Here is a 19,026-nt window from a genome sequence, read left to right as displayed (position 1 = left end):
TGGGGAGCTACTCTCCCGTAACAAATTTGCATGATACCAAGAACGTCGTTTATAATATTTATAATATAGTATATTAATAGTGGTTTCAACGGACCTAGACCAGGAGTCGAAGGTTGAAAAACTCTTCTTGCTGGATGTCCGAACATTACAGAACATAGCCCAAGGGGCTAAGCCTTTTCATAGGAATTGTGTGGAAGAATGAGAGATTGTGGGAGAGTGAAATTAGGGATAATAATCGGTAAGCGATTTTTAATCTTTAAATAATTGTGGGTCTGTGTGTGATTAGACCTGCCTGATATTTTGGAGATTATTTACTGTGTGTTGAATAGTGTGTGCGACCATTTGAAAATGCTTTCTATATTATATCGGAGTACTAGCTTAAAAGGAAAGGAAAAAAAAATACACAAGTGCTAAAAGAAAAGAATGCTCCCGCCCCCTACAAAAAAGAATGAAAGAGGCATTAATACAGTAATAATCCAGTTCTTTGACTACAGTCGCGGGAATCCCCGTTCAGATGCTGTATGTCTAAGGAAAGAGCGCGTGACAGTATCTAAGGATGTGGGACTCGCCCCAGTGTTTCTTTACACTTCCCCCTCGTCAGCTGAAAGGTTTACAAACAGCCATAAATCCACGTCCATTGTGTATGAAGTGGTGTAACTGCCATGAAAGTAGGATAATTATTTTTAGAACTGAGTAGATCCCCTGTCGTCTAACCCCATAAGTTGAGTAGGATAAACAAGCAATTTGTGATTTCCCCAGTTTCCATAGGCTTCCTCTTACAGATGACTTCTCGCGCTCTTTGTGGAGGGGGGAGTTGACATCAGTGACGTCATGACAGGGGGAGGGTTAAACGCCTACAGCTTGGAAGAAAAGGGGATCCTCTTTCCTCTAAATCACGTGATTGACACAGCGTTCTAGTAAGCACTGGTGATCACAGTACTGTTCATGGACTAAAGAAGACGACGGCTGTCTCCCTCTACCCTTGCCTCTGCGGAAGGTAAGATGATCTATTCAGCTACCCTCGTTATACTTTAGTTGAATTGCCTGCGGTCCGTCTGCCTTGTGGCATTCTTGAGGACCACACTTCTGGAAGATGTGGTATAATGATCGAATTAATTAATTAGTTAATATGCACATAACCCACTTAGAAAGTATCAACGTAAACCTGTAAGTTATGAATACGGCTTAGGTCCATCATTTTGCTTCTCCTTCTCTCACTTTGTCTCTCTCGCTTTCTAGCTGTAGCTACCTTACATGTTTTACACAACCTAAAGAAGAGCTTCATTGTGGAAGCAAGATTTTTAAAGTCCTTTTTGCCCATTCTTTCAGGTTTGTCAACATCACGTGGACACGGTGCTGTTAAAATAAAACCCCGAAAACGATGAATACGTTCAACGACATCGCTGCTTGGATCAGCAGACAAGCTTCCATATTCACCTTTGTAGTTCTGGGGTTTGCGGGCTACCTATGGGGCGATGAACTATTCTGCTGTCCTTGCACGGGAGGATGCGTGCGCTTTGTATACACCTTGTCACTAGCATTTTCTCCAGCCTTCCTAATTTTTGTTTTTGGTAAGTTTACCACCTTCTGCCATGTGATTTAGTTTGTTTATTGGAAGATAACATATTTAAAATTATAGATAAAAATTTGATATCGTTTCAAATTGCATATAGTATTAATGCCCCGAAGGACTTCTCCCTGGTAATTTTAAAAAGCTCTGGCTCCCACTTTCAAGCGATTGCACAATAAACATAATTTTCAAGATGCAGAGTTTTTCTATTTGATGATATTGACGACGATGACGATGGTGACGTAACAATGGAAAGATCGATACACATAGGAAGTACAACACAAAATATATCTACATAGGTGTGTGTGTGTGCGTGCTCTTGTGGGTGTGCCTGCATGTTTTCAGATACCCACTGGACGGCTGCACATGCTAGCTGGATTATCAACAAATATTGTTCATTGTCGTCTTTTACCCTTTTTCGTCGTCCTCTGATCCTTGCAATAGCCTGGGTGGTCTACAGTGGCATAAACCCAAGGTAGGCGAGACGAAAGTCAATTTCTTCCAGATTAATGATGAGAAGTAAAGCTAATGTTAATGAAAATTCTATGGCTTGAGATAAGTTCTTTCTTGTAGTGAATCGTAGGCAAGAACGGCGATTCTAGGGGTACCCGTTGTGACAAAGCGAACATCGAACGCAAAAGCAGGGGAAATAACTGCATTGCCAAGCAATACTCACTAGTCTCCCTTTGTTTTATGAGGCATGAGTTCTTGTGATCACTACAGCAGCAGCACAATGTCTCAGATTAAGTCAATTCTATGGTTTTGTTCCGATAATTGTTCGGATGAAGAAATGCTAATACTAAGATTAACTTGGGAGAAACCCAAATCAAAAGGAAAACAAGAAATAAAAGCTCAGCAGTTCATTCATGAATCACTATACAGTGGAACCTCGGTTAACGAACTTAATCCGTTCTGGAAAGCTGTTCGTTAACCGAAATGTTCGTTATCCGAAACAATTTTTTCCATAAGAAATAAAGGAAATAGATTTAATTGGTTCCCAGCCCCTGTTGACTCGCTATTTGAAAGTTACAGGCTGTATATAGGTATTTGTTTTAATGAGAACAGTTATAATGCAATATAAATGGAGTTAAATAAACATAAAAACATTAACGAAAGCATTTAAACATCAGAAAACTTGCCGTTTTGACGGCGTGGGTGGAAACAGGTGTGGGGAGGAAGGGGTGGAATTACTGCTTTGATTCCCCTCTCCATGAGCACACGTGACATTATAAAATCTGGGAGACTTCCCTTTTCTGTAGCTTTGAGGTTGAAGAAAAAAACTTGTCCAGTGTCTGCTTCTTCTGCCTTTTTTTGTAAAACTCTTCGGTAAGACGACATCACATATCCGACAGACGCATGCCACCTTCATACTTTGAAATCATTTCCTTTTTCAATTCATTTGTTGGCCGCTTCCTTGTCATTACCTCACTACTATTACTTGCTCTTAATCTTCTTTGGAGCCATGATTGAGGATTATCTTATTAAAATAAAGCACAACAATCACTAAATAAGAAGGATGCGCACAGGTAAGGAGCGACTGATCGTAACTGTGTCTCGAGCGCGAATGATTACATGCTGGTCGGTCACGTGTGGTTCACGTGGCTGTTCGTTATCCGAAATTTTGTTCGCTATCGGAGACAAATTTTTAACGAAATTTTTGTTCGTTATCCGAAATTTTGTTCGCTATCCGAGACAAATTTTTAGCGAAATTTTTGTTCGTTAACCGAAAAATTCGCTATCCGAGGCGTTCGCTAACCGAGGTTCCACTGTACTTAGTAGGAATAATAAAGTATCACGCAATTATAACTAGTAAAATTAAAATAAAATGAAATTGTTTATGGTTATAACTTAATTGTAACTGTTTATTGCTTTAATTATAATAATTTATTACATGATTATAAAACAGAACTGTTAAAAAGGGATTATTAATAAAATACAAAATTAGTTTATAACATTTATAAATAAATTTTGCCTCTGGTATGAAATAAATATTTAACAGTTATGTCGTTGTTCATACTGCTCTGTAATAGTAATAGAAAATATTGTACAATCATGAAGAAACTTATAATGAATGTAACCATTCTCTTTAACATTTACACTACCGTAAACGGAATTTGTCACGTGCTTAATATAGGTTTGCAGAATGTTTAACACAAGAGGGAAACTGCACCTCGAAAGCAGAAGAACGCAAAGGGAACCTGTTGACAGCCGTTGCAGGAGGCGTTCTTTGTCTTAGTTTCTTCACGTTTGCTGCCTGTAAGTAACCTCACTTCAACTTCTTTCTCTGCATCGTTATTCTGTGACAAGGAATGAGCTTATAATGTACGGTGGTGTGTTGTCTTTCATTCGCGATGTTACCAGAGTAATATATGTACAGAAAGCTTAAAGTAACAGCGATGAACAGATACATCAGGGCGAAAATTACAGTATTAGCAGTAGTGTTACCTTGAGGTTGATGAGGATGCTGCGATATGACATGAGAGTGAATGAGATTATTCGCTATGGCCGTCAACATCTCTACCATCTGTTACTGACATAATTGCAGAAAATATTCTAAAAATATTTTTAAATTATGGAATTTTCATTTACTGGAATGAGAATTTAATAATTAATTGTTGATGCCATATCCAAAAGTTTCCTTTATTAGTGTAGTACGTCCTTAGAAAGAACAACGAATAGTATAAACTATAAAGTTTAGTGTAGATCAGATGAACTATCGTTTTCTTTACTAAGGAATTTAAGCTCACGTTTTTCTAATGCAGGTATTATTTACAATATATTTTGCCAGAGGACATTTCTGTTTAGCCGCTTTCCCCAGAACGACAAAGCAGAGGTGAGGGAAGCCATTACCTAGTTTATGGTCTACAATAAATAATTGTGCATATGAACCAGTGCTTTCTTCTCGTCGGAGCTTTTATATTTTCTTCTTGTGGAACACCCATCGTGTTCACAAGAAACTGAAAAAGTAACGAGAGACGATGATAAAGATTTTCATAGCTAGTTGTTTTAAAGTTCAGTGTGTGTAAATAGTCTATCCTGCTTACGGTTGCGGATGCCAGTCATCTACTTACACCGCGACGATAAATCAGGTACTCATATGCTTGTTACCTCAGGCTCAGACAAACTTTGAACCGATAACTTGATCCCTAAGCACGCATTATTTTGCATTAAGAAATTAGGAGGCTAATTAGTCTATACCTATGTTTGTTTCAGAAATCGATTACTGAAGGAGAAGAGAGTGAGTTTGAGTATTTAATGAGCTATTTGAACCAAAAGGAAAATGAGTCGAGTTTTGACAGCTTTTATTAAGCCACGGGCTTCTGGATGTAAAAGTTAACTCTAAAGAATTTTGATGTAAATGATTTATGCCGTAGAAATGTCTTTTAGTATCACATCATACATATCTTTATATTGTTGTAGATTCCACTGTCAGTTTATACAAGAAACAGATTACACAAATCTAAAAGATATACTTTTCAGCTATATAAAGTTTTATAAGAAACAAAAAGAACCACAAGTTGAAAGAGAGATAAAGATAATGGTTTTTATAATGTTCTTCTGTTATCCTTGATATAAAAAATAGTTGTACACATTCTATTCTCTTTCTTTTCTGTTTACTTACATTTTGAAGATGTTTTGGAATTTGTGGATATCACTTTTGCTGATGGTTATGTGGTAAACATTCTATGGAGAAAAGAATTTGCTGTATTTGTTCTTAATATTACTGATTAAAATATAAAATATGACAGATGCTTTTAACATTAAAAATGTATGTAGGATCAACAATACCATCTCTGGTTGTATCTAACTTTTAGATAGATGGTAAATGCAGCATAAAACTGTATTTCGTGGTATTTATAAACTCCACAATGGTACAGTGGTTAAATAAAATTATTAGTTTATATGGAGTATCCTGTTTATGGTACTTTATATTTGTTTCATCAAGACTTGTCAACAAATTGTCATTTCTAGAACTAAAAAAAAAGTTCAAAGGATTGACTCCAAAGACCCTAGCTGTCATTGTGGATGAAGATCTTATGAACCTTCATCTACTGAAAAGTCTTACGGCTGAAAATTTTACACAGTTGAAGGACAAGATAACCATCGGGCAGATGAAAATTCTACAGACAATATGCAGCGAGGTAATCATCTCATTCTTAATAATTTAAGGTTTATGAAAATTTTCTTCTCACTAGGATAGTAAAGAAAAATAATAACATATTTCAAATATTTAAGTTGTATGCCCATTTGTGTTATCAGAATGTAAGGTCCAAGATGCATTGTTTGGTTATAAAACAATAAGTGAGGGGAGATAATAACTGAGTGGGAAATAGCAACGGAACGTGTAAAGCCGAAAGAAAGGATATTTGGCGGTTCGATACTCGGACGACTCGGTGTATTTCCTCCACTTCATCCAACTGATACTAAAGAGAGCTGTGGAAGGTTACGAGATGACTTTAACAGATTTTATAGTCTGGAATTGTCATGGAAATGTGTAAAACCCTTTTTTGAGCGTAGTCACATGTAAACTCATACGTAGAGACACATTATTTTGTTTATTCTTGCTTTTATTGTTAGACTTTTTTCTTGGAGTAATGGAGAAAATGCGTCGTAATATTGCAGATTGATTTGCCAACAGAAGGCTTTGATGAAAGAAATGCTGCGGGTATTGATGCTGCTGCTGGTCATGCTGTTGATTCTCCTGGTATTTGTATTAATGGAGTTTCTTCCAAAGATCTGGAAGTAAACATAGTCTTTTATTTGCCCCCTTTTTTAAAAATTAGCAAAACATAATAAATTATGTTTTCTACATTTCACCTCTCTTTTCGTATACTATATCTTCTTTCCTATCCAAATTATGATAATTTAAAAATAGTGAATAATACAAATTAATAATTGATATGTACGGGAAAAAAAGTGTCAGTAATTCGCTTGAGTCGATTGTAATCATTCTAATGTAAATAAAGATTATACGTATGAAGGTGAATCACATGATACACTAATTTTGATGATAAACTGTCCGAAAACAAGAGGAACATCGTGCGCTAACTTCAACATAAAATAATTAAATTTGAAAAAGACCGGATTGTCTATCGTTTAAGCCACGAGAAGTAATTTGTAGAATAATGATTAAGCTTTTAGCTCCCGTCTACCATTAATCGTCTGAGAATACTTTTATGGATTTGAGAGTAATGTCCCTTTGACTAGCTGTCACTAGAGGGGGAGATCTTTATCACATTTCGTCTTATCCGTTTGTCCGTTTGTGTGTGCTGGCGATATGTGGATCCGTGACACCATCGCCTATCTTTCTTGATTGGTTTTTGTGTCTTCACAACTTGTCTTATTTTTCTGGAGCATTTTCTTTCATCGGTAACGTCTTCGCCATCTTGCCTTATTTCATTCCGTGCATCAGTTGTGTTCAGTTTAGATTCTGAATCTGTTTCTGCAATCGTTGTCGCAAGCTGCGATGTTGTCCTGTCGCAGTACTGTCGCTCGCAGTGAAGTTGACAGAAATACCTTGATGAATTCAGTAGTGAGCGTCAATGTTGTGGAATGCTATCATTTTCCATTGCACTATAGGAATATAGCTTGAATATCGACATTTCCAGTCCATCGTTGGCTGGTCGTAAAGTGAAAATACAGCAACGGTACAAAAACTGTTTCTAGCATTGTGTGCAGTTTAATTGTGAGTATGCAGCAATTCATGTTACATTGTAAACTGCTCAAAGATGTGGGAACTGGTCACCTGTAACAGGAATGTGCGAACAAGGCTGAACAGTGTACAGTTTATATTGTTTACAATATTGACATGAGACGTGCAGCATCGGGTCGTACGGTGTCCACTGCACAAGAAGCTTTGTGTATTGCTTAGGGAAGAGCATGTAACTCAGGACATCGGGTGTACTCAACGAGTTGTGTACCCGGATATCAGTCTGTATTGTAAAGAAACAAGCAAGAAAGGTGTAGGCTACATTATCACGTAATAGTTGTTCCAAAGGAAGTACATGCAATACCTTATCAGGAGAAAGATGCGGCAACTGTACAGAAAATATTCCGTGTAATCTCTCTAGCTACCGGCAACTGCGACAAAGGATGTGCTGCAGGATACAAGCTACCCTAATGTAAAGTATGCTCATGTGACACCTGCTCTGAGGGGAACAACATGCAGCATCGTAACAGGAGAATGTCAATCGACTTCTTGCCTGTACATCAGGGAAACTGTTGTAATCACTCGTGCAGAGCTGGTACACGTGGCATGAGTTACAACGACACATGCGGCACCTGTACAGAACACGGTCCGTAACATCTTTGACGGCAGGTGCGAGACGGTTCTACACGATAACAGTTATATTTCTGTAAAATAAATTGCTGTAGTGGTTTGGTTGGCATGTGGCAAATGAATATCAATTAAGGAGTTTTCTGTAAACTGTGCTGTGAAAATTCATTTATTTATTTTTGTAAAGCGCTTTGAGTTTGCCCTTGGGTTATGGATAAGGGGCTATACGACAGACCTTTATTATTAGTCTCTCTGGGTATGACAAAAAGGCTATGCATATGATCAGTAAAACATTAGGGAAACTCGTGTTCAGTTTCATTTGATACCAGATAGACTATATAAAAAGATTCGAGTTACTTGTGGCGATAGGGAAGTGCCTACAACAATAATAAAGATCTCATTAAGCCACTCATTGAGATTTAGGACAGTGTTTTTCCTCAAAGCCTGCTAAGGTAATTTATTTTGTCCGTGTTGTTGCTTCACGTTGTGTTGTCCTGTAGAAATTTTCTTAAATTTTAATGACTACATCATAAATAAATTTAAATAAGATCGCAAGTATCCTACCATTAAAATAAACAAATTCAACCTTAACGGATGAAGAGGAGAAAGTGTTATAGGACTGGCAGCAAATAACAGAGAATTTTTTCTCAACTCCATTTGAGTTCCTTTATTATTTTGACCGTTTAGACTTTACACGATACACGCACTAAATAATAAACGTCAGAAAAATAACCTTAGAAGATATAAACCTTAGAATCAATAAATTGCAAATATTACAAATAGTCAGTCATACAACTACCAATCCTATCGACATACTCTTTCGTTTTTCAAAGGAACGTCAGTCATATTGTTTACTTAAAAATGTAAGACGAACAGATAGACACTTAACCTGCAAACTCTTTTGACAGGAAGAGCAATTTTACTAATTGTTGCATTTACTATTGCTGTTTATGACACTATTATCTTTTTTCAGGCGCCAAAAAGGCAAGCAGACGAAAAAACTCCTCTTCTTCTCAAATAAGCAGATCTTTTATTCTTCTCGACAAAACATCATTAAAATGTGATTTCCGATGTGAAAGATCCCAAGTGGCGCAGTGGTACCAAAGTATCTGTCAGAAACAGTCGTACTTTTGTTTATTGTTATAACAGACGAAGAAAAATTTCCTCTTCATGGAGACTCACAATATAGTGTATTAACTCGGCTTGCTGAAACGATATCATCCGTTACTACTAGCTTTGACAAACCCGGTAAATTTATGTTCTATACCCATAGCAAGAGATACATATGGATCTATTTATCTGTTTATATATATATATGTTTATCTGTATATATATATATGGATCTGTTTATTGCTATAACACAAAGAAGAATTTCCTCTTCATGGAGACTCACAGTATAGTGTGTTAATACGGCTTGCTGAAACGATCCGTTACTATTAGCTTGGACAAACCCGGTAAATTTATATTCTATACCCATGTCAAGGGTTATATATGGATCTATGTATGTATACGTCAATGTGGATTACACAGTGTGTGATATTATAATTGTAAGAGAGATATTTTCTAAATTTGAAAATGTAAATAAATGGAAAAGTTGAAGTGCGTTGGTGAAAACATTCATTTTAAAAACAGATGAAAGAAAGGTGGTCTTTCGCATTCTAATATCTTTGCTGTGCGCTAAGGTGGATTGTAGAAAATAAAGAAATAAATTATGATAGGGTCTTCTGCAATGGTTCTACCAGTCTCCAGAGCCTGACTTGATACCATAGCTCAGTCAAACTCAATTACCCAGGGGGACAAATGTCACATCGTACACAAGGTGGCGGGCCGAAGGTTATTATTTAAGTCCGATAACTTTTTATTGCACAGTAGAAAACTAAACGTTTTGTTATTAATTTTGTGTAAGCAAAATCATACATTAAAACAAAATTAATGTACTAGCAAACCAAGGCTTCGCAGGTTTTCTTCTTAATTTACTTTGAAGTGGACGTTTTGACAAGTTCGTTTATGTTTGGAGTAAGTTTCTGTGTTGTGGAGATTCTCAGGTTGGACTGCAAGTATACATCAGTAAGACGACTCCTGTGTAACCTTAAGAGGGACGAGCAGACGACCACCGGCGATGTACTAGCTGCGCGTGCAATAAAATATCGGCCGGCAGGTCATTATTGTCACGGGTCAAACACCGCGGAGCACGCAGAGCGACGAAAAAGAAATAGGGTTCAACAAGACACCGTCAAAAGGCAAAAGACAAAACCAAAGGCGCGGATGAGAAGCAGTGTATGGTATTCAGATTTTTAAAGACATGCGGGGAATTTGATGGACTTGCCAGAAAGCGGGACATTGGGCGTCCCACCCGGACATTTTATGAACAGGCGGGAAACGAGGTCAAAAGCGGTTCTGGTCACCTTATCCCTATTGATATGATGGGGGAAGCACTGATTTATATAGTTAGGTGAATTTGACTTTGAAGAAGTCTAATTTAAAGAGCCCCTCTCAACATTTTTCCATTTAACACAGAATATATTTTGTTGACAAACTCATAAAGATGACCTCGGGGCTGAAGCGCGGGGTCCCTTCGAGAGCGGGGCCTGGGCGGCCGCCCAATTTGCCACCCCCTAACGCCGCCGCTGCACTCAACACATTCTTTCGAGTATGACTTGTCACTTCTCTTTGCACACGAATGTAACTGGAGACGAGGAGGGCCCTCCACTGTATCTTGATGGATTCGTCACACTTGCACCGAGACACTAGACACGAGATCATTTAGGTCACCACCAGTCGTTCCCATTTCCTGCAGGCTGTAGCTGCTGTCTAAAGCTTATCAGCGCCTAGTGAGAGACCGACGCTTCTCCACCAGCCTCGAGAATCCGAATGGGCTTGCGCACTGTTCAGTAAGTCACGATTCCAAGACTAACTCTGATATGATAACACCCGATCTGATCATCCTCTTTTTTATAATGCTTCCAATCGAGATCAAGTGGCTAATTGCTGGTTTCGCGACCGTTATGATATTAAATCCTTATCCTCGAAGATAAGTAGCTGGTAAAGCAGAAGCTTCCATACTGCGTGCCACAGAAAGCATCTGAGTCGTGTTTTCTCTGGTTGTTCGGACTTTCTACCCTCTTACACACTCAACTGGTACACATTAGATATTCTTCTTTGTCACCCTTCGTAGTATTGTCATTACAACGCTGTAACGAATCTGTCACAGGTGTATATTCCTACAGGTAAAGGGAACTTCGCTGCTTTTTCCTTTTGTTAGGGTTTATTTCGTAAGTGAAAATTGCACAAGCCAATATTGATAAGTATAAAAATGCAATTTGTACAACGTAGCATTCATAATGCTTGAAAAAGCGAGAGAAAAATTGAGCTAATGACATTAATTATTATCGCTACTTTCAACGGTCAATCTCTTGCAACACTCTGCTTTTAGTCGTTTAGAAAAGTTCTGTTAATAGTAAATGTTACTCAACGTGTGTTTGTACTCAGACGATTGTTATCAGTCGCATCTGATTGTTTACTGCAGAATTGCAGTCACAGTTTGCAGAAAATAGGTATAAATGTTTATGAAAAAAATATCTTTATTACAATGATTTGAGAAGCTACATGAGAGTAAAACCGTTATAATGTTCATTCAATGAATTTCAATTTAGCAAAGTTTACTTTTGTTATGCTGCCCTGAGCTTGTAGGAATCGAATGGTACTTGCTTCTTAAGTTTAAAGTCTTTTTTTTTGAGGTGTTTACAAATTTCTGCTCTGCTGGTGAATATCGTAAATGTTATGAAGTGCCTTTAATGTGAGAATATTGAGTAACAGGCAAGACAGGGCTTAGGTGAACCAGAAGTAGGGAAAGGACCGGAACCAGGTAAATCAAGTCAATGTTGAAGGCCATGTGTTGCACACCGTGTATTGAGTTCGCTAGAAAGTGCTCTGAGGCAAGAATCAATTTCACACATTTGATTCACACAACAGCTTGCTGCTTGACAGGTGTGTGCACGCCTCTATGCTTTAGACTTCATTGCACCCAGCCAGAAGCTGATATTAGATCGACAACAAGCAAAATTAGCGCTCGTGATGCTCTGTTGCTATTCCTTAACATAACAAAGAGTCTGCTGTCCAGAACAGAGATTAACGATGGCAGAGCTTTGTTCCATGTCCTCAGCACATGCACCCTTATTGCACCGTTGCACGTCGCAGCAACAAGGGGACGACCCTCAGATGGATGCCATAGTAGCATGTAGTAGGGTGTCCCCAGTGTCCCCGGCTTCCACTGGGTTTATTTCTGGCACAAAGTCGTTCAACCGTCATTATGCAGTAAACATTGGGTATAATACATTACTCGTGTCAGGATAGTTCGTAATTTCCCAATTAGTCCTGAATGATGGAGACTTTACTCTTAAGTGATTGCTCTACTTGACATGGTTTCTTTGGGTCATTCTTTAGGTTTTGTCAATGTCACGGTGCTGTTAGTCTTTCTTAGTATTCTTTGGTTATTTCCTGCGCTTACTGGCTGGCTTTCAACAGGTTTTGTATTATTTTGATCAACCAGCACCGTTTTTATTGCCTTTTTTTTGCTTGCGTCTGTTGTAACAGATTTAGTATGTCAGAGTTTCTAATGAACATGGGCGATGTTTGGCAAGGATCTTACTGGGTGTTAGAGCCACAGCAAAGAGGAAGTTGGCATTTTAAAAGTCTTCAGTTGGTGAAGTCTAATGTAATCCCTTGTGTGTTTTGGCTTGACAACCTTATTTAGATGGAGACGCAGAGTAATGGTTAGCAAATTGTGGTTATACTTGACTATACTATAAAGTAGTCCCTCTGTCTATGAGGTTTTTCACTTTAATGAGGGGGTGGGGGGTGGGTGTGTGCCATGCTTAACATGCCTTGATAGACAAACTTGTTTACCATAATCACATGCTATAAATACCAGAGATCATATCCTATCTAAAATGCATAAACTTTGAAGGATTTAACTCAAGTTCCCTTTTAGTATCTAGTCCAGCGTTGGCATTTTCTAGGTTACTTGTGCGCATTTTTAAAACCCTGGTTGAATTCACACCGTAAACAGATCCATGTATGTTTTTTATCGACTCGGTAAAGCGCACAGCTGCTTCTTTTCAGGCATGAGTGACACGTGATCTGACCATTTCCGAGAAATTGCCCACAAAAGCGAGTATATATTTCAAAGCTGGTTGGTCGCCCTTCCACTTTGGTTCATCGTTGTGACAGGTAAGAATAAGCATTTCCTTTAATGTATTACTTGTTATGCATTTTGTTAAGTCTAGAAACTATTGTGGCAGGATTTACTAATTTCTGTTCAGTTGCTGTATATCTGACAAATGGCCGGACCTTTTTGTATGAAAAAGGTAGAAGAGTGCCGAGAGCGAGTTTTTTACATGCAGATGTTTATACACGCTCTCATACATTCGTAATGCACTCGTCACAAAACGTTACAGTGGGCTTAGGTGGAATGCCATTGTAGATCATCCTCCTCCAGATGACGTTCTTGTCTACACTGTCGAATGCCTTCTCAAAGTCCACGAAAGTTATATAGAGGAAGGATTACCACTCAATATTCAATGAAAATATGGAGGGTGGCATCGCAGTCAGTGCAGGACCTATCCCGGCGAAACCGTGCATTTTCTGGTCTCAGTCTCTTGTACAGTGCTTTCTTAAGTCTCTCTAGAATTACCCTAGATAAATTGGGGATGGACAGAAGCGTGATCCCCTGCCAATCTTTGCACTGGGAGATGTCTCTTTACCTTTCTTCGGTAACTTGCCCAGGTGGCCTGGTTCCAAGTCTGTTGGTACGAGCGCTTGTTCCCAGATCTTGTGTAGAAGGGGCTTTAAAATTGTTGATGATTTTTTTCTGGGCCGGTCTTTGCTTCTGGGGGTATGCCATCTGGACCTGGTGCTTTACCACTTTTCATGATTTTGACAGCTTTGATGATTTCTGTCTTAGTAGGAGGGCTGGTTTTTTACGTGAAGGGCACTAAACTGTTCATACAACAAGTTACAATTACCATACCTTAAATCAATTATAAGTGTAACAGTGTGTGTGTGTGAGAGAGACCAAGGTTTTACCGAATACATGCACCTTCACAAATATAACTGTCAGCGCAATAGCACATCAAATCAAAAAGGACAACGGAAAATAAACATATTTGCAAACATGTTTCTATGAACTTTCTAAGAAAACAGGAATGCATATCATTACAAAGCTTAAATAAAATTATATTAAGAAACATTTTGATACGCCATGAAAGAAAGACAATGGGGTCCAATTTGCTTGTTCTTTCAGGTTTTACAGTATTGCCACGAGACACAGTCACTAAAGACAGAGATGATGAAACAGTTTGGGGAAATCACTACCTGGCTCAAGGGATACATTTCCCTCATTAGCCTGGTGGTTCTTGGGATTGGAAACCACTTCGTAAGCGATGATCTGTTTTTCTGTCCATGTGGGGGGATCGCGCGACGATATGTGTTCACATTTTCGTTAGCATTTTCTCCAGCTGCTCTTCTTCTTTGTTTTGGTAAGTTCACTGCTGTTTAAATGGTGGAAGTATATATGCCGTTTTAAATTTAACTATGCAAATCACAGCATGTTGACTTTCTCCCTACCAGCTCTTACCTAATCAACGTAGGGACCATACATATTTGCCCCCACTTCTGTATAACTATTCTGAAAAATCTGAAAACTAATTTTTAATAAGGAAGCTGTAAAAAGGGTAGTATTATAAAAGCATATAACACAAATGCTTGGTTTTAGGAGTACTGTGTGCAAAAATATTATTCACGCGCTTCGCTGACAACTCTAAAAGTGCGCACACAGTCGTCTCCAAGCTCACCACGAAGTGTGTAGTAATTAACTTGTTTTTCAATAATAATCATTCATGAAATAATAACCTATCTAAAGATATGAAGAAATTAAAGTTAAAAGAGATTCATTTTTTTCACAGGCATTCTTTGTTTTAATGCATAATCTGACGAAATATCACGAGGTTAAAGGGATACTCAAGGCTTGTGATAAGGCTGTGGCGACGGTCAAACGTTTCAAAACTATATTTAGTTACAATGACAGCACGAGAGCAATACAGGAGAAATAAAGGATTCGTTTCTCACTTATTTACCACTTATTATCACCATTTCGGTTGCCGATGTTTATAAAAATTAAAAAAATCCAGTGAAATCGACCCTTGTGTCCTTCCGCCGAGTAACTACATAGCTTCCCGAGATGGTGAAGCAGAGAGTCTAGTTGTGATGTCAGAGTCTTGTTGTGACATTCTCGAGGCATGGTTCTCACTATGGAAACCACACGTCATAGGGTCACGTGACGGAAAACGAGACTTCGTGGAAGCCAAAAAAAAAAAAGAGTCCCGTGTAATTTCTGTTATTAAACACAACATTCTACTAAAAACCTTCAACGTTTTCCACATGAACACACACATAAATAGACGAGATTCAAATTTATCGTACTCTTTACGCGATTCTAAAGAGTTTTATTTTGCCTTTACAATCCCTTTAAGAGGCACAAAATAGGTCACAAAAATGATATGCATTAACAACTAGTAATACCATTTTCCAAGAAAACAAATTTTAAAATCTTAAATCTTAAAACAGTTGTAGAGCAATAGAACAATCAACCTAATTACTCACCTGAGCAAAGTGATACTAACCCTCAGTTTCAAGGCATTTGTTAGATTTTTGGCGGAACGATATGGGAAACAAATAGAGCATCTCACTGCCAACGAAGGTGGGCTTAATGCGATTTACATACACGAGGGCGAACAAGCACTCTAATGTGCTGTCTCTTACAGCACAAACACACACAGGGTCGAGGAAACCGTGCCTACGACTGACCCGTATCATAAGTAGAATTAAGACAGAATAGGACCTAATCCAAGTAACTGAATCACTCTATAATACCTGAATCAACGCATTGTACTCCGCGATACTGGGATACCCACCGACAATAAACAGTCGCTGTGCGCAAATGTGGTCCAGCTAAAACCAATGAATTATCATTGAAAAACTGCAACCCCCCAAAGGTTGCAAAACCGTAAAGGTAAGAAGAAGTAAACTGGTCGCCTTAAATAAGGAAGATACTCTCACAGGAAAAATTAGATGGGTGCTACATTCAACGGCATCGCAGATCCTGGGTAGACAAAAGAAGAAGAAAGGATCCCTATGTCATAATGAGCATTGTAAACAAAGAAGCCTTGAGGAAAAAGAGGAAAAGTATCACCGACGCAGCTACCAAGTATGAAATGGTTAGCAACAAAGAGAGATGGATGGGGAAACATTTTTGGTTTTTGCTTTGCCCATTTGTTGCATGATCTGATTGGAGAGAAAGAGGTGTTTGAGATTTTTGTTTTATTGTAAAAGCGGCGAGCTTCCAATTAGGAGGAGTATTTGCATATAAATAGCCACCATCACCACCGCCGATCTGTACTGTCGTACCAATCAATGGATACAATAATTTAAGAGATCAGTAAAGGGTGACCTGTCTAACCCCTAATGTTCATCATCTTAGAAAGCAGCTTACAACAACCTCCTACTTGTGCTGCCTCTGTCACTATACCACAATATTGTTACCGATCTTACAATCAAAGTTTATGTTATGTTTTTTTCTACCTAAATATTCAGCATACTTTCATTACTTTCTAACACATTCATCACATGCATACATGCAAAAGGATGCGATATGTTTGGATATACATCAGGGCTTCTGCTAAGGCTAAATTCTTTGGGGTCCCAGGGACCCCTTCTTCAGATTTTTAAGGGGTCCCTGTTCTTCGCCCGAATTTGAATAGGACCCCATTGACGAAAATTGAAGGGGTCCTCCGAACTTTTAATGCGTACTGTACGCAATTTTTTGCGTAAGCAGAAGCCCTGTACATATATACACACACACACAAATCGTACGTACACATACATGTACAGTCAAATCTACAGTGTTGTCCATAGGAATGGGAATCCCATGGGAATCCCATGAGAAACGTCCCATGGGATGGGATGGGATGGGACAGCACACATTTGTATTTCCCATGGTAGTCGATACTTGATATTGCAAAATAAATTTACTGTTATTTCATTCATCAAGGATTTAAATCTTTCCTCTGAACCATCTATTGTATGTGAAGTAGCAGGAATTTTAGAACAAAAGCCGAAAAGTGGTTTTCAGTGTTGTCCATAGGATTGTTAATACCATGGGAATCCCATGGGAAACATCCCGTGGGATGGGACGGGATGGGACAGGCATAAATTGCCATGGGATGGGATGGGACGGGATAGAAAAATATGTCCCATGGACAACCCTGCAAATCTAGCTACTATGCCACCTACCGGGACCGACCAAAAGTGGCATAGTAGCGAGAGTAGGTGGTGCCATAGTAGCGAGATTTGACTGTATATAATTATATGCTTGGTCATCTACAATTATGCTTGTTTCCAGATGTATCCTGGAAGACTGTGTATGTTTTACGCGTGATTAACGGTCGGTGTTCCTCCTGTAATCCTGTTCTTCGTCGCATATTGCTTGCAGGAGGGTGGATAGCCTATTTCTTTCTAGACCCAAAGTAAGTGGAGTTCAATCTCTTTACTTATTTATATTTTAAAAGGAACTAAAAAAAGGATTTCTATATACCTGCAATATGCAAAATTTGATCACTTTGCTATTAGAATCAAGTAGAAATAAAAATTTAATAAAAAAAGGAAAAAAGAGTGCACCAAAAGAACTTTTTACGTTGACATCTAAAATATTTTTATGTGAAAGATTATTAAGTACACTATTCAACATTTTAAATATACAACATTGCTAGTGTGGCTAGGATATATCAATGTGATGGATGTGGAAAGTTATTAAGGTGAGAAGAAACTGTTATATATGTCGAAACAGACTTAATCAAAGGAGCTTGCTTGAATTTTACTAAAATCTTTAAGTTCCAGTTGCAAGTGAAAAAACAGTGCAATGCTTTATAAGTTATCATTAAGATGTATGATAAATTTATCTTGTCGAAGTGATACTTGAGATTAAAAAAGTAGTGTTTTACCTCATTATGTGAGCAGGTAACTATTTCGATGTTTGTAAACTGATATCTTGCGAGTAAACAAAATATTTCCTCAGATTTGGTGAATTCGTAGTTTATTCTGACCTACTAGCAGTTTTGAAAAACCATATGTTCTTTTTTTGGTCTTTATGTTACTATTTAATATGACTGTAATAGCATGTGCCATATATTATTTGTAGGTTTTCAGGCTGCATTGCAGATGACGGTACATGCAAACCGGAAAAAAATATCACCGAATATGGAAGTTTGATAAAGACAGTGATAGCAGGAGTCGTTCTTGGCATTAGTCTTTTGTTGCTGGGTGGCAGTAAGTAACCCCCTTTAAGATATTTTTCTTATTTGCTATCATTGTTATCCATATTCAAGTCTGTCCTGATTCATTTCTCCAGGTTAAATGATGATCAAGAACAATTTATTGATAATAATTGATTTTTAAGATGTGTACAGGTACACTGATTTATGATATGACGGACAGTATTGCTGGTCTGCCGGTACTAGTCGTTGATATGAACTAAATAGACTCAGTGGCTAACAAGGCTAGCTTCCACCTGTCTTGTAATACGCAAATCCTGCTTGAAACCAGTCCACTTGGCCAATAGCGCTTTCTCGGGTTACTAAAAATAGATTGTGACGTCACGCAGTAGAGCATCATGGGATTGCTTTGCGGGCAAACACTGCGCGTTGTTCTTTCTGTTTACGCTACGGCGACTGACAAAGAGCGACATTTTTTTAATTAATCTCTGAAACAATGCTGAAAACAGGAGGAACCAAACACTGCTGTTGGGGTTTATGTAAATGGGACTCCAGATATCCAGAGCGGTTACAGGAGGGGACGTTTTTTTATTCCATTTCCAAAGCCTGGTAAGACCAGTGACAACATGACCCAGTGGGAAAGACAACGGCAAGTTCAAGACTGAGAAAGCAAAGGCCGGCAGTTTTTATGTGGGCGATCTGATTTCCAAAATGTGGAGAAAATAACCAGGAGCACATATATCTGCTCTCTGCATTTTCTTGGTGGAAAAGGCCCAACATGTGAGAGCGACGAACCAATATTAGCGACGCTTACAGACGAGGAGACAAAAGCGACAAGGACGTAACAGGAAGGC

The 19,026-nt window shown here is 38.4% G+C and overlaps 1 protein-coding gene across 1 annotated transcript; it reads left to right on the top strand.

Moving 5' to 3' along the window:
• The first annotated feature begins 736 nt into the window (after positions 1-736).
• LOC112554650 lies at positions 737-9,301 on the top strand. The gene is made up of 9 exons (XM_025222579.1): positions 737-997; positions 1,330-1,571; positions 1,916-2,045; positions 3,705-3,826; positions 4,333-4,403; positions 4,784-4,808; positions 5,543-5,712; positions 6,194-6,313; positions 8,821-9,301. The coding sequence occupies exons 2-9, from the start codon at positions 1,382-1,384 to the stop codon at positions 8,866-8,868; spliced, it is 876 nt and encodes a 291-aa protein (XP_025078364.1). The 5' UTR covers positions 737-997; positions 1,330-1,381; the 3' UTR covers positions 8,869-9,301.
• Positions 9,302-19,026: the final 9,725 nt, after the last annotated feature.

This window comes from Pomacea canaliculata, linkage group LG13 (genome assembly GCF_003073045.1).
Source record: "Pomacea canaliculata isolate SZHN2017 linkage group LG13, ASM307304v1, whole genome shotgun sequence".
In the NCBI taxonomy this organism is placed as follows: Eukaryota; Metazoa; Mollusca; class Gastropoda; order Architaenioglossa; family Ampullariidae; genus Pomacea; species Pomacea canaliculata.
The sequence above is the reverse complement of the archived record's forward strand: the minus strand, read 5'-3'. Positions and strand labels throughout refer to the sequence as shown.

Excerpts from the sequence above, each read along its gene's own strand:
- LOC112554650 (XM_025222579.1), top strand. The coding sequence starts at position 1,382 with ATGAATACGTTCAACGACATCGCTGCTTGGATCAGCAGACAAGCTTCC. Across the intron at positions 3,827-4,332 it reads TTTCTTCACGTTTGCTGCCT|GTATTATTTACAATATATTT; the intron begins GTAAGTAACCTC and ends TTTCTAATGCAG. Across the intron at positions 4,809-5,542 it reads GATTACTGAAGGAGAAGAGA|AACTAAAAAAAAAGTTCAAA; the intron begins GTGAGTTTGAGT and ends TGTCATTTCTAG.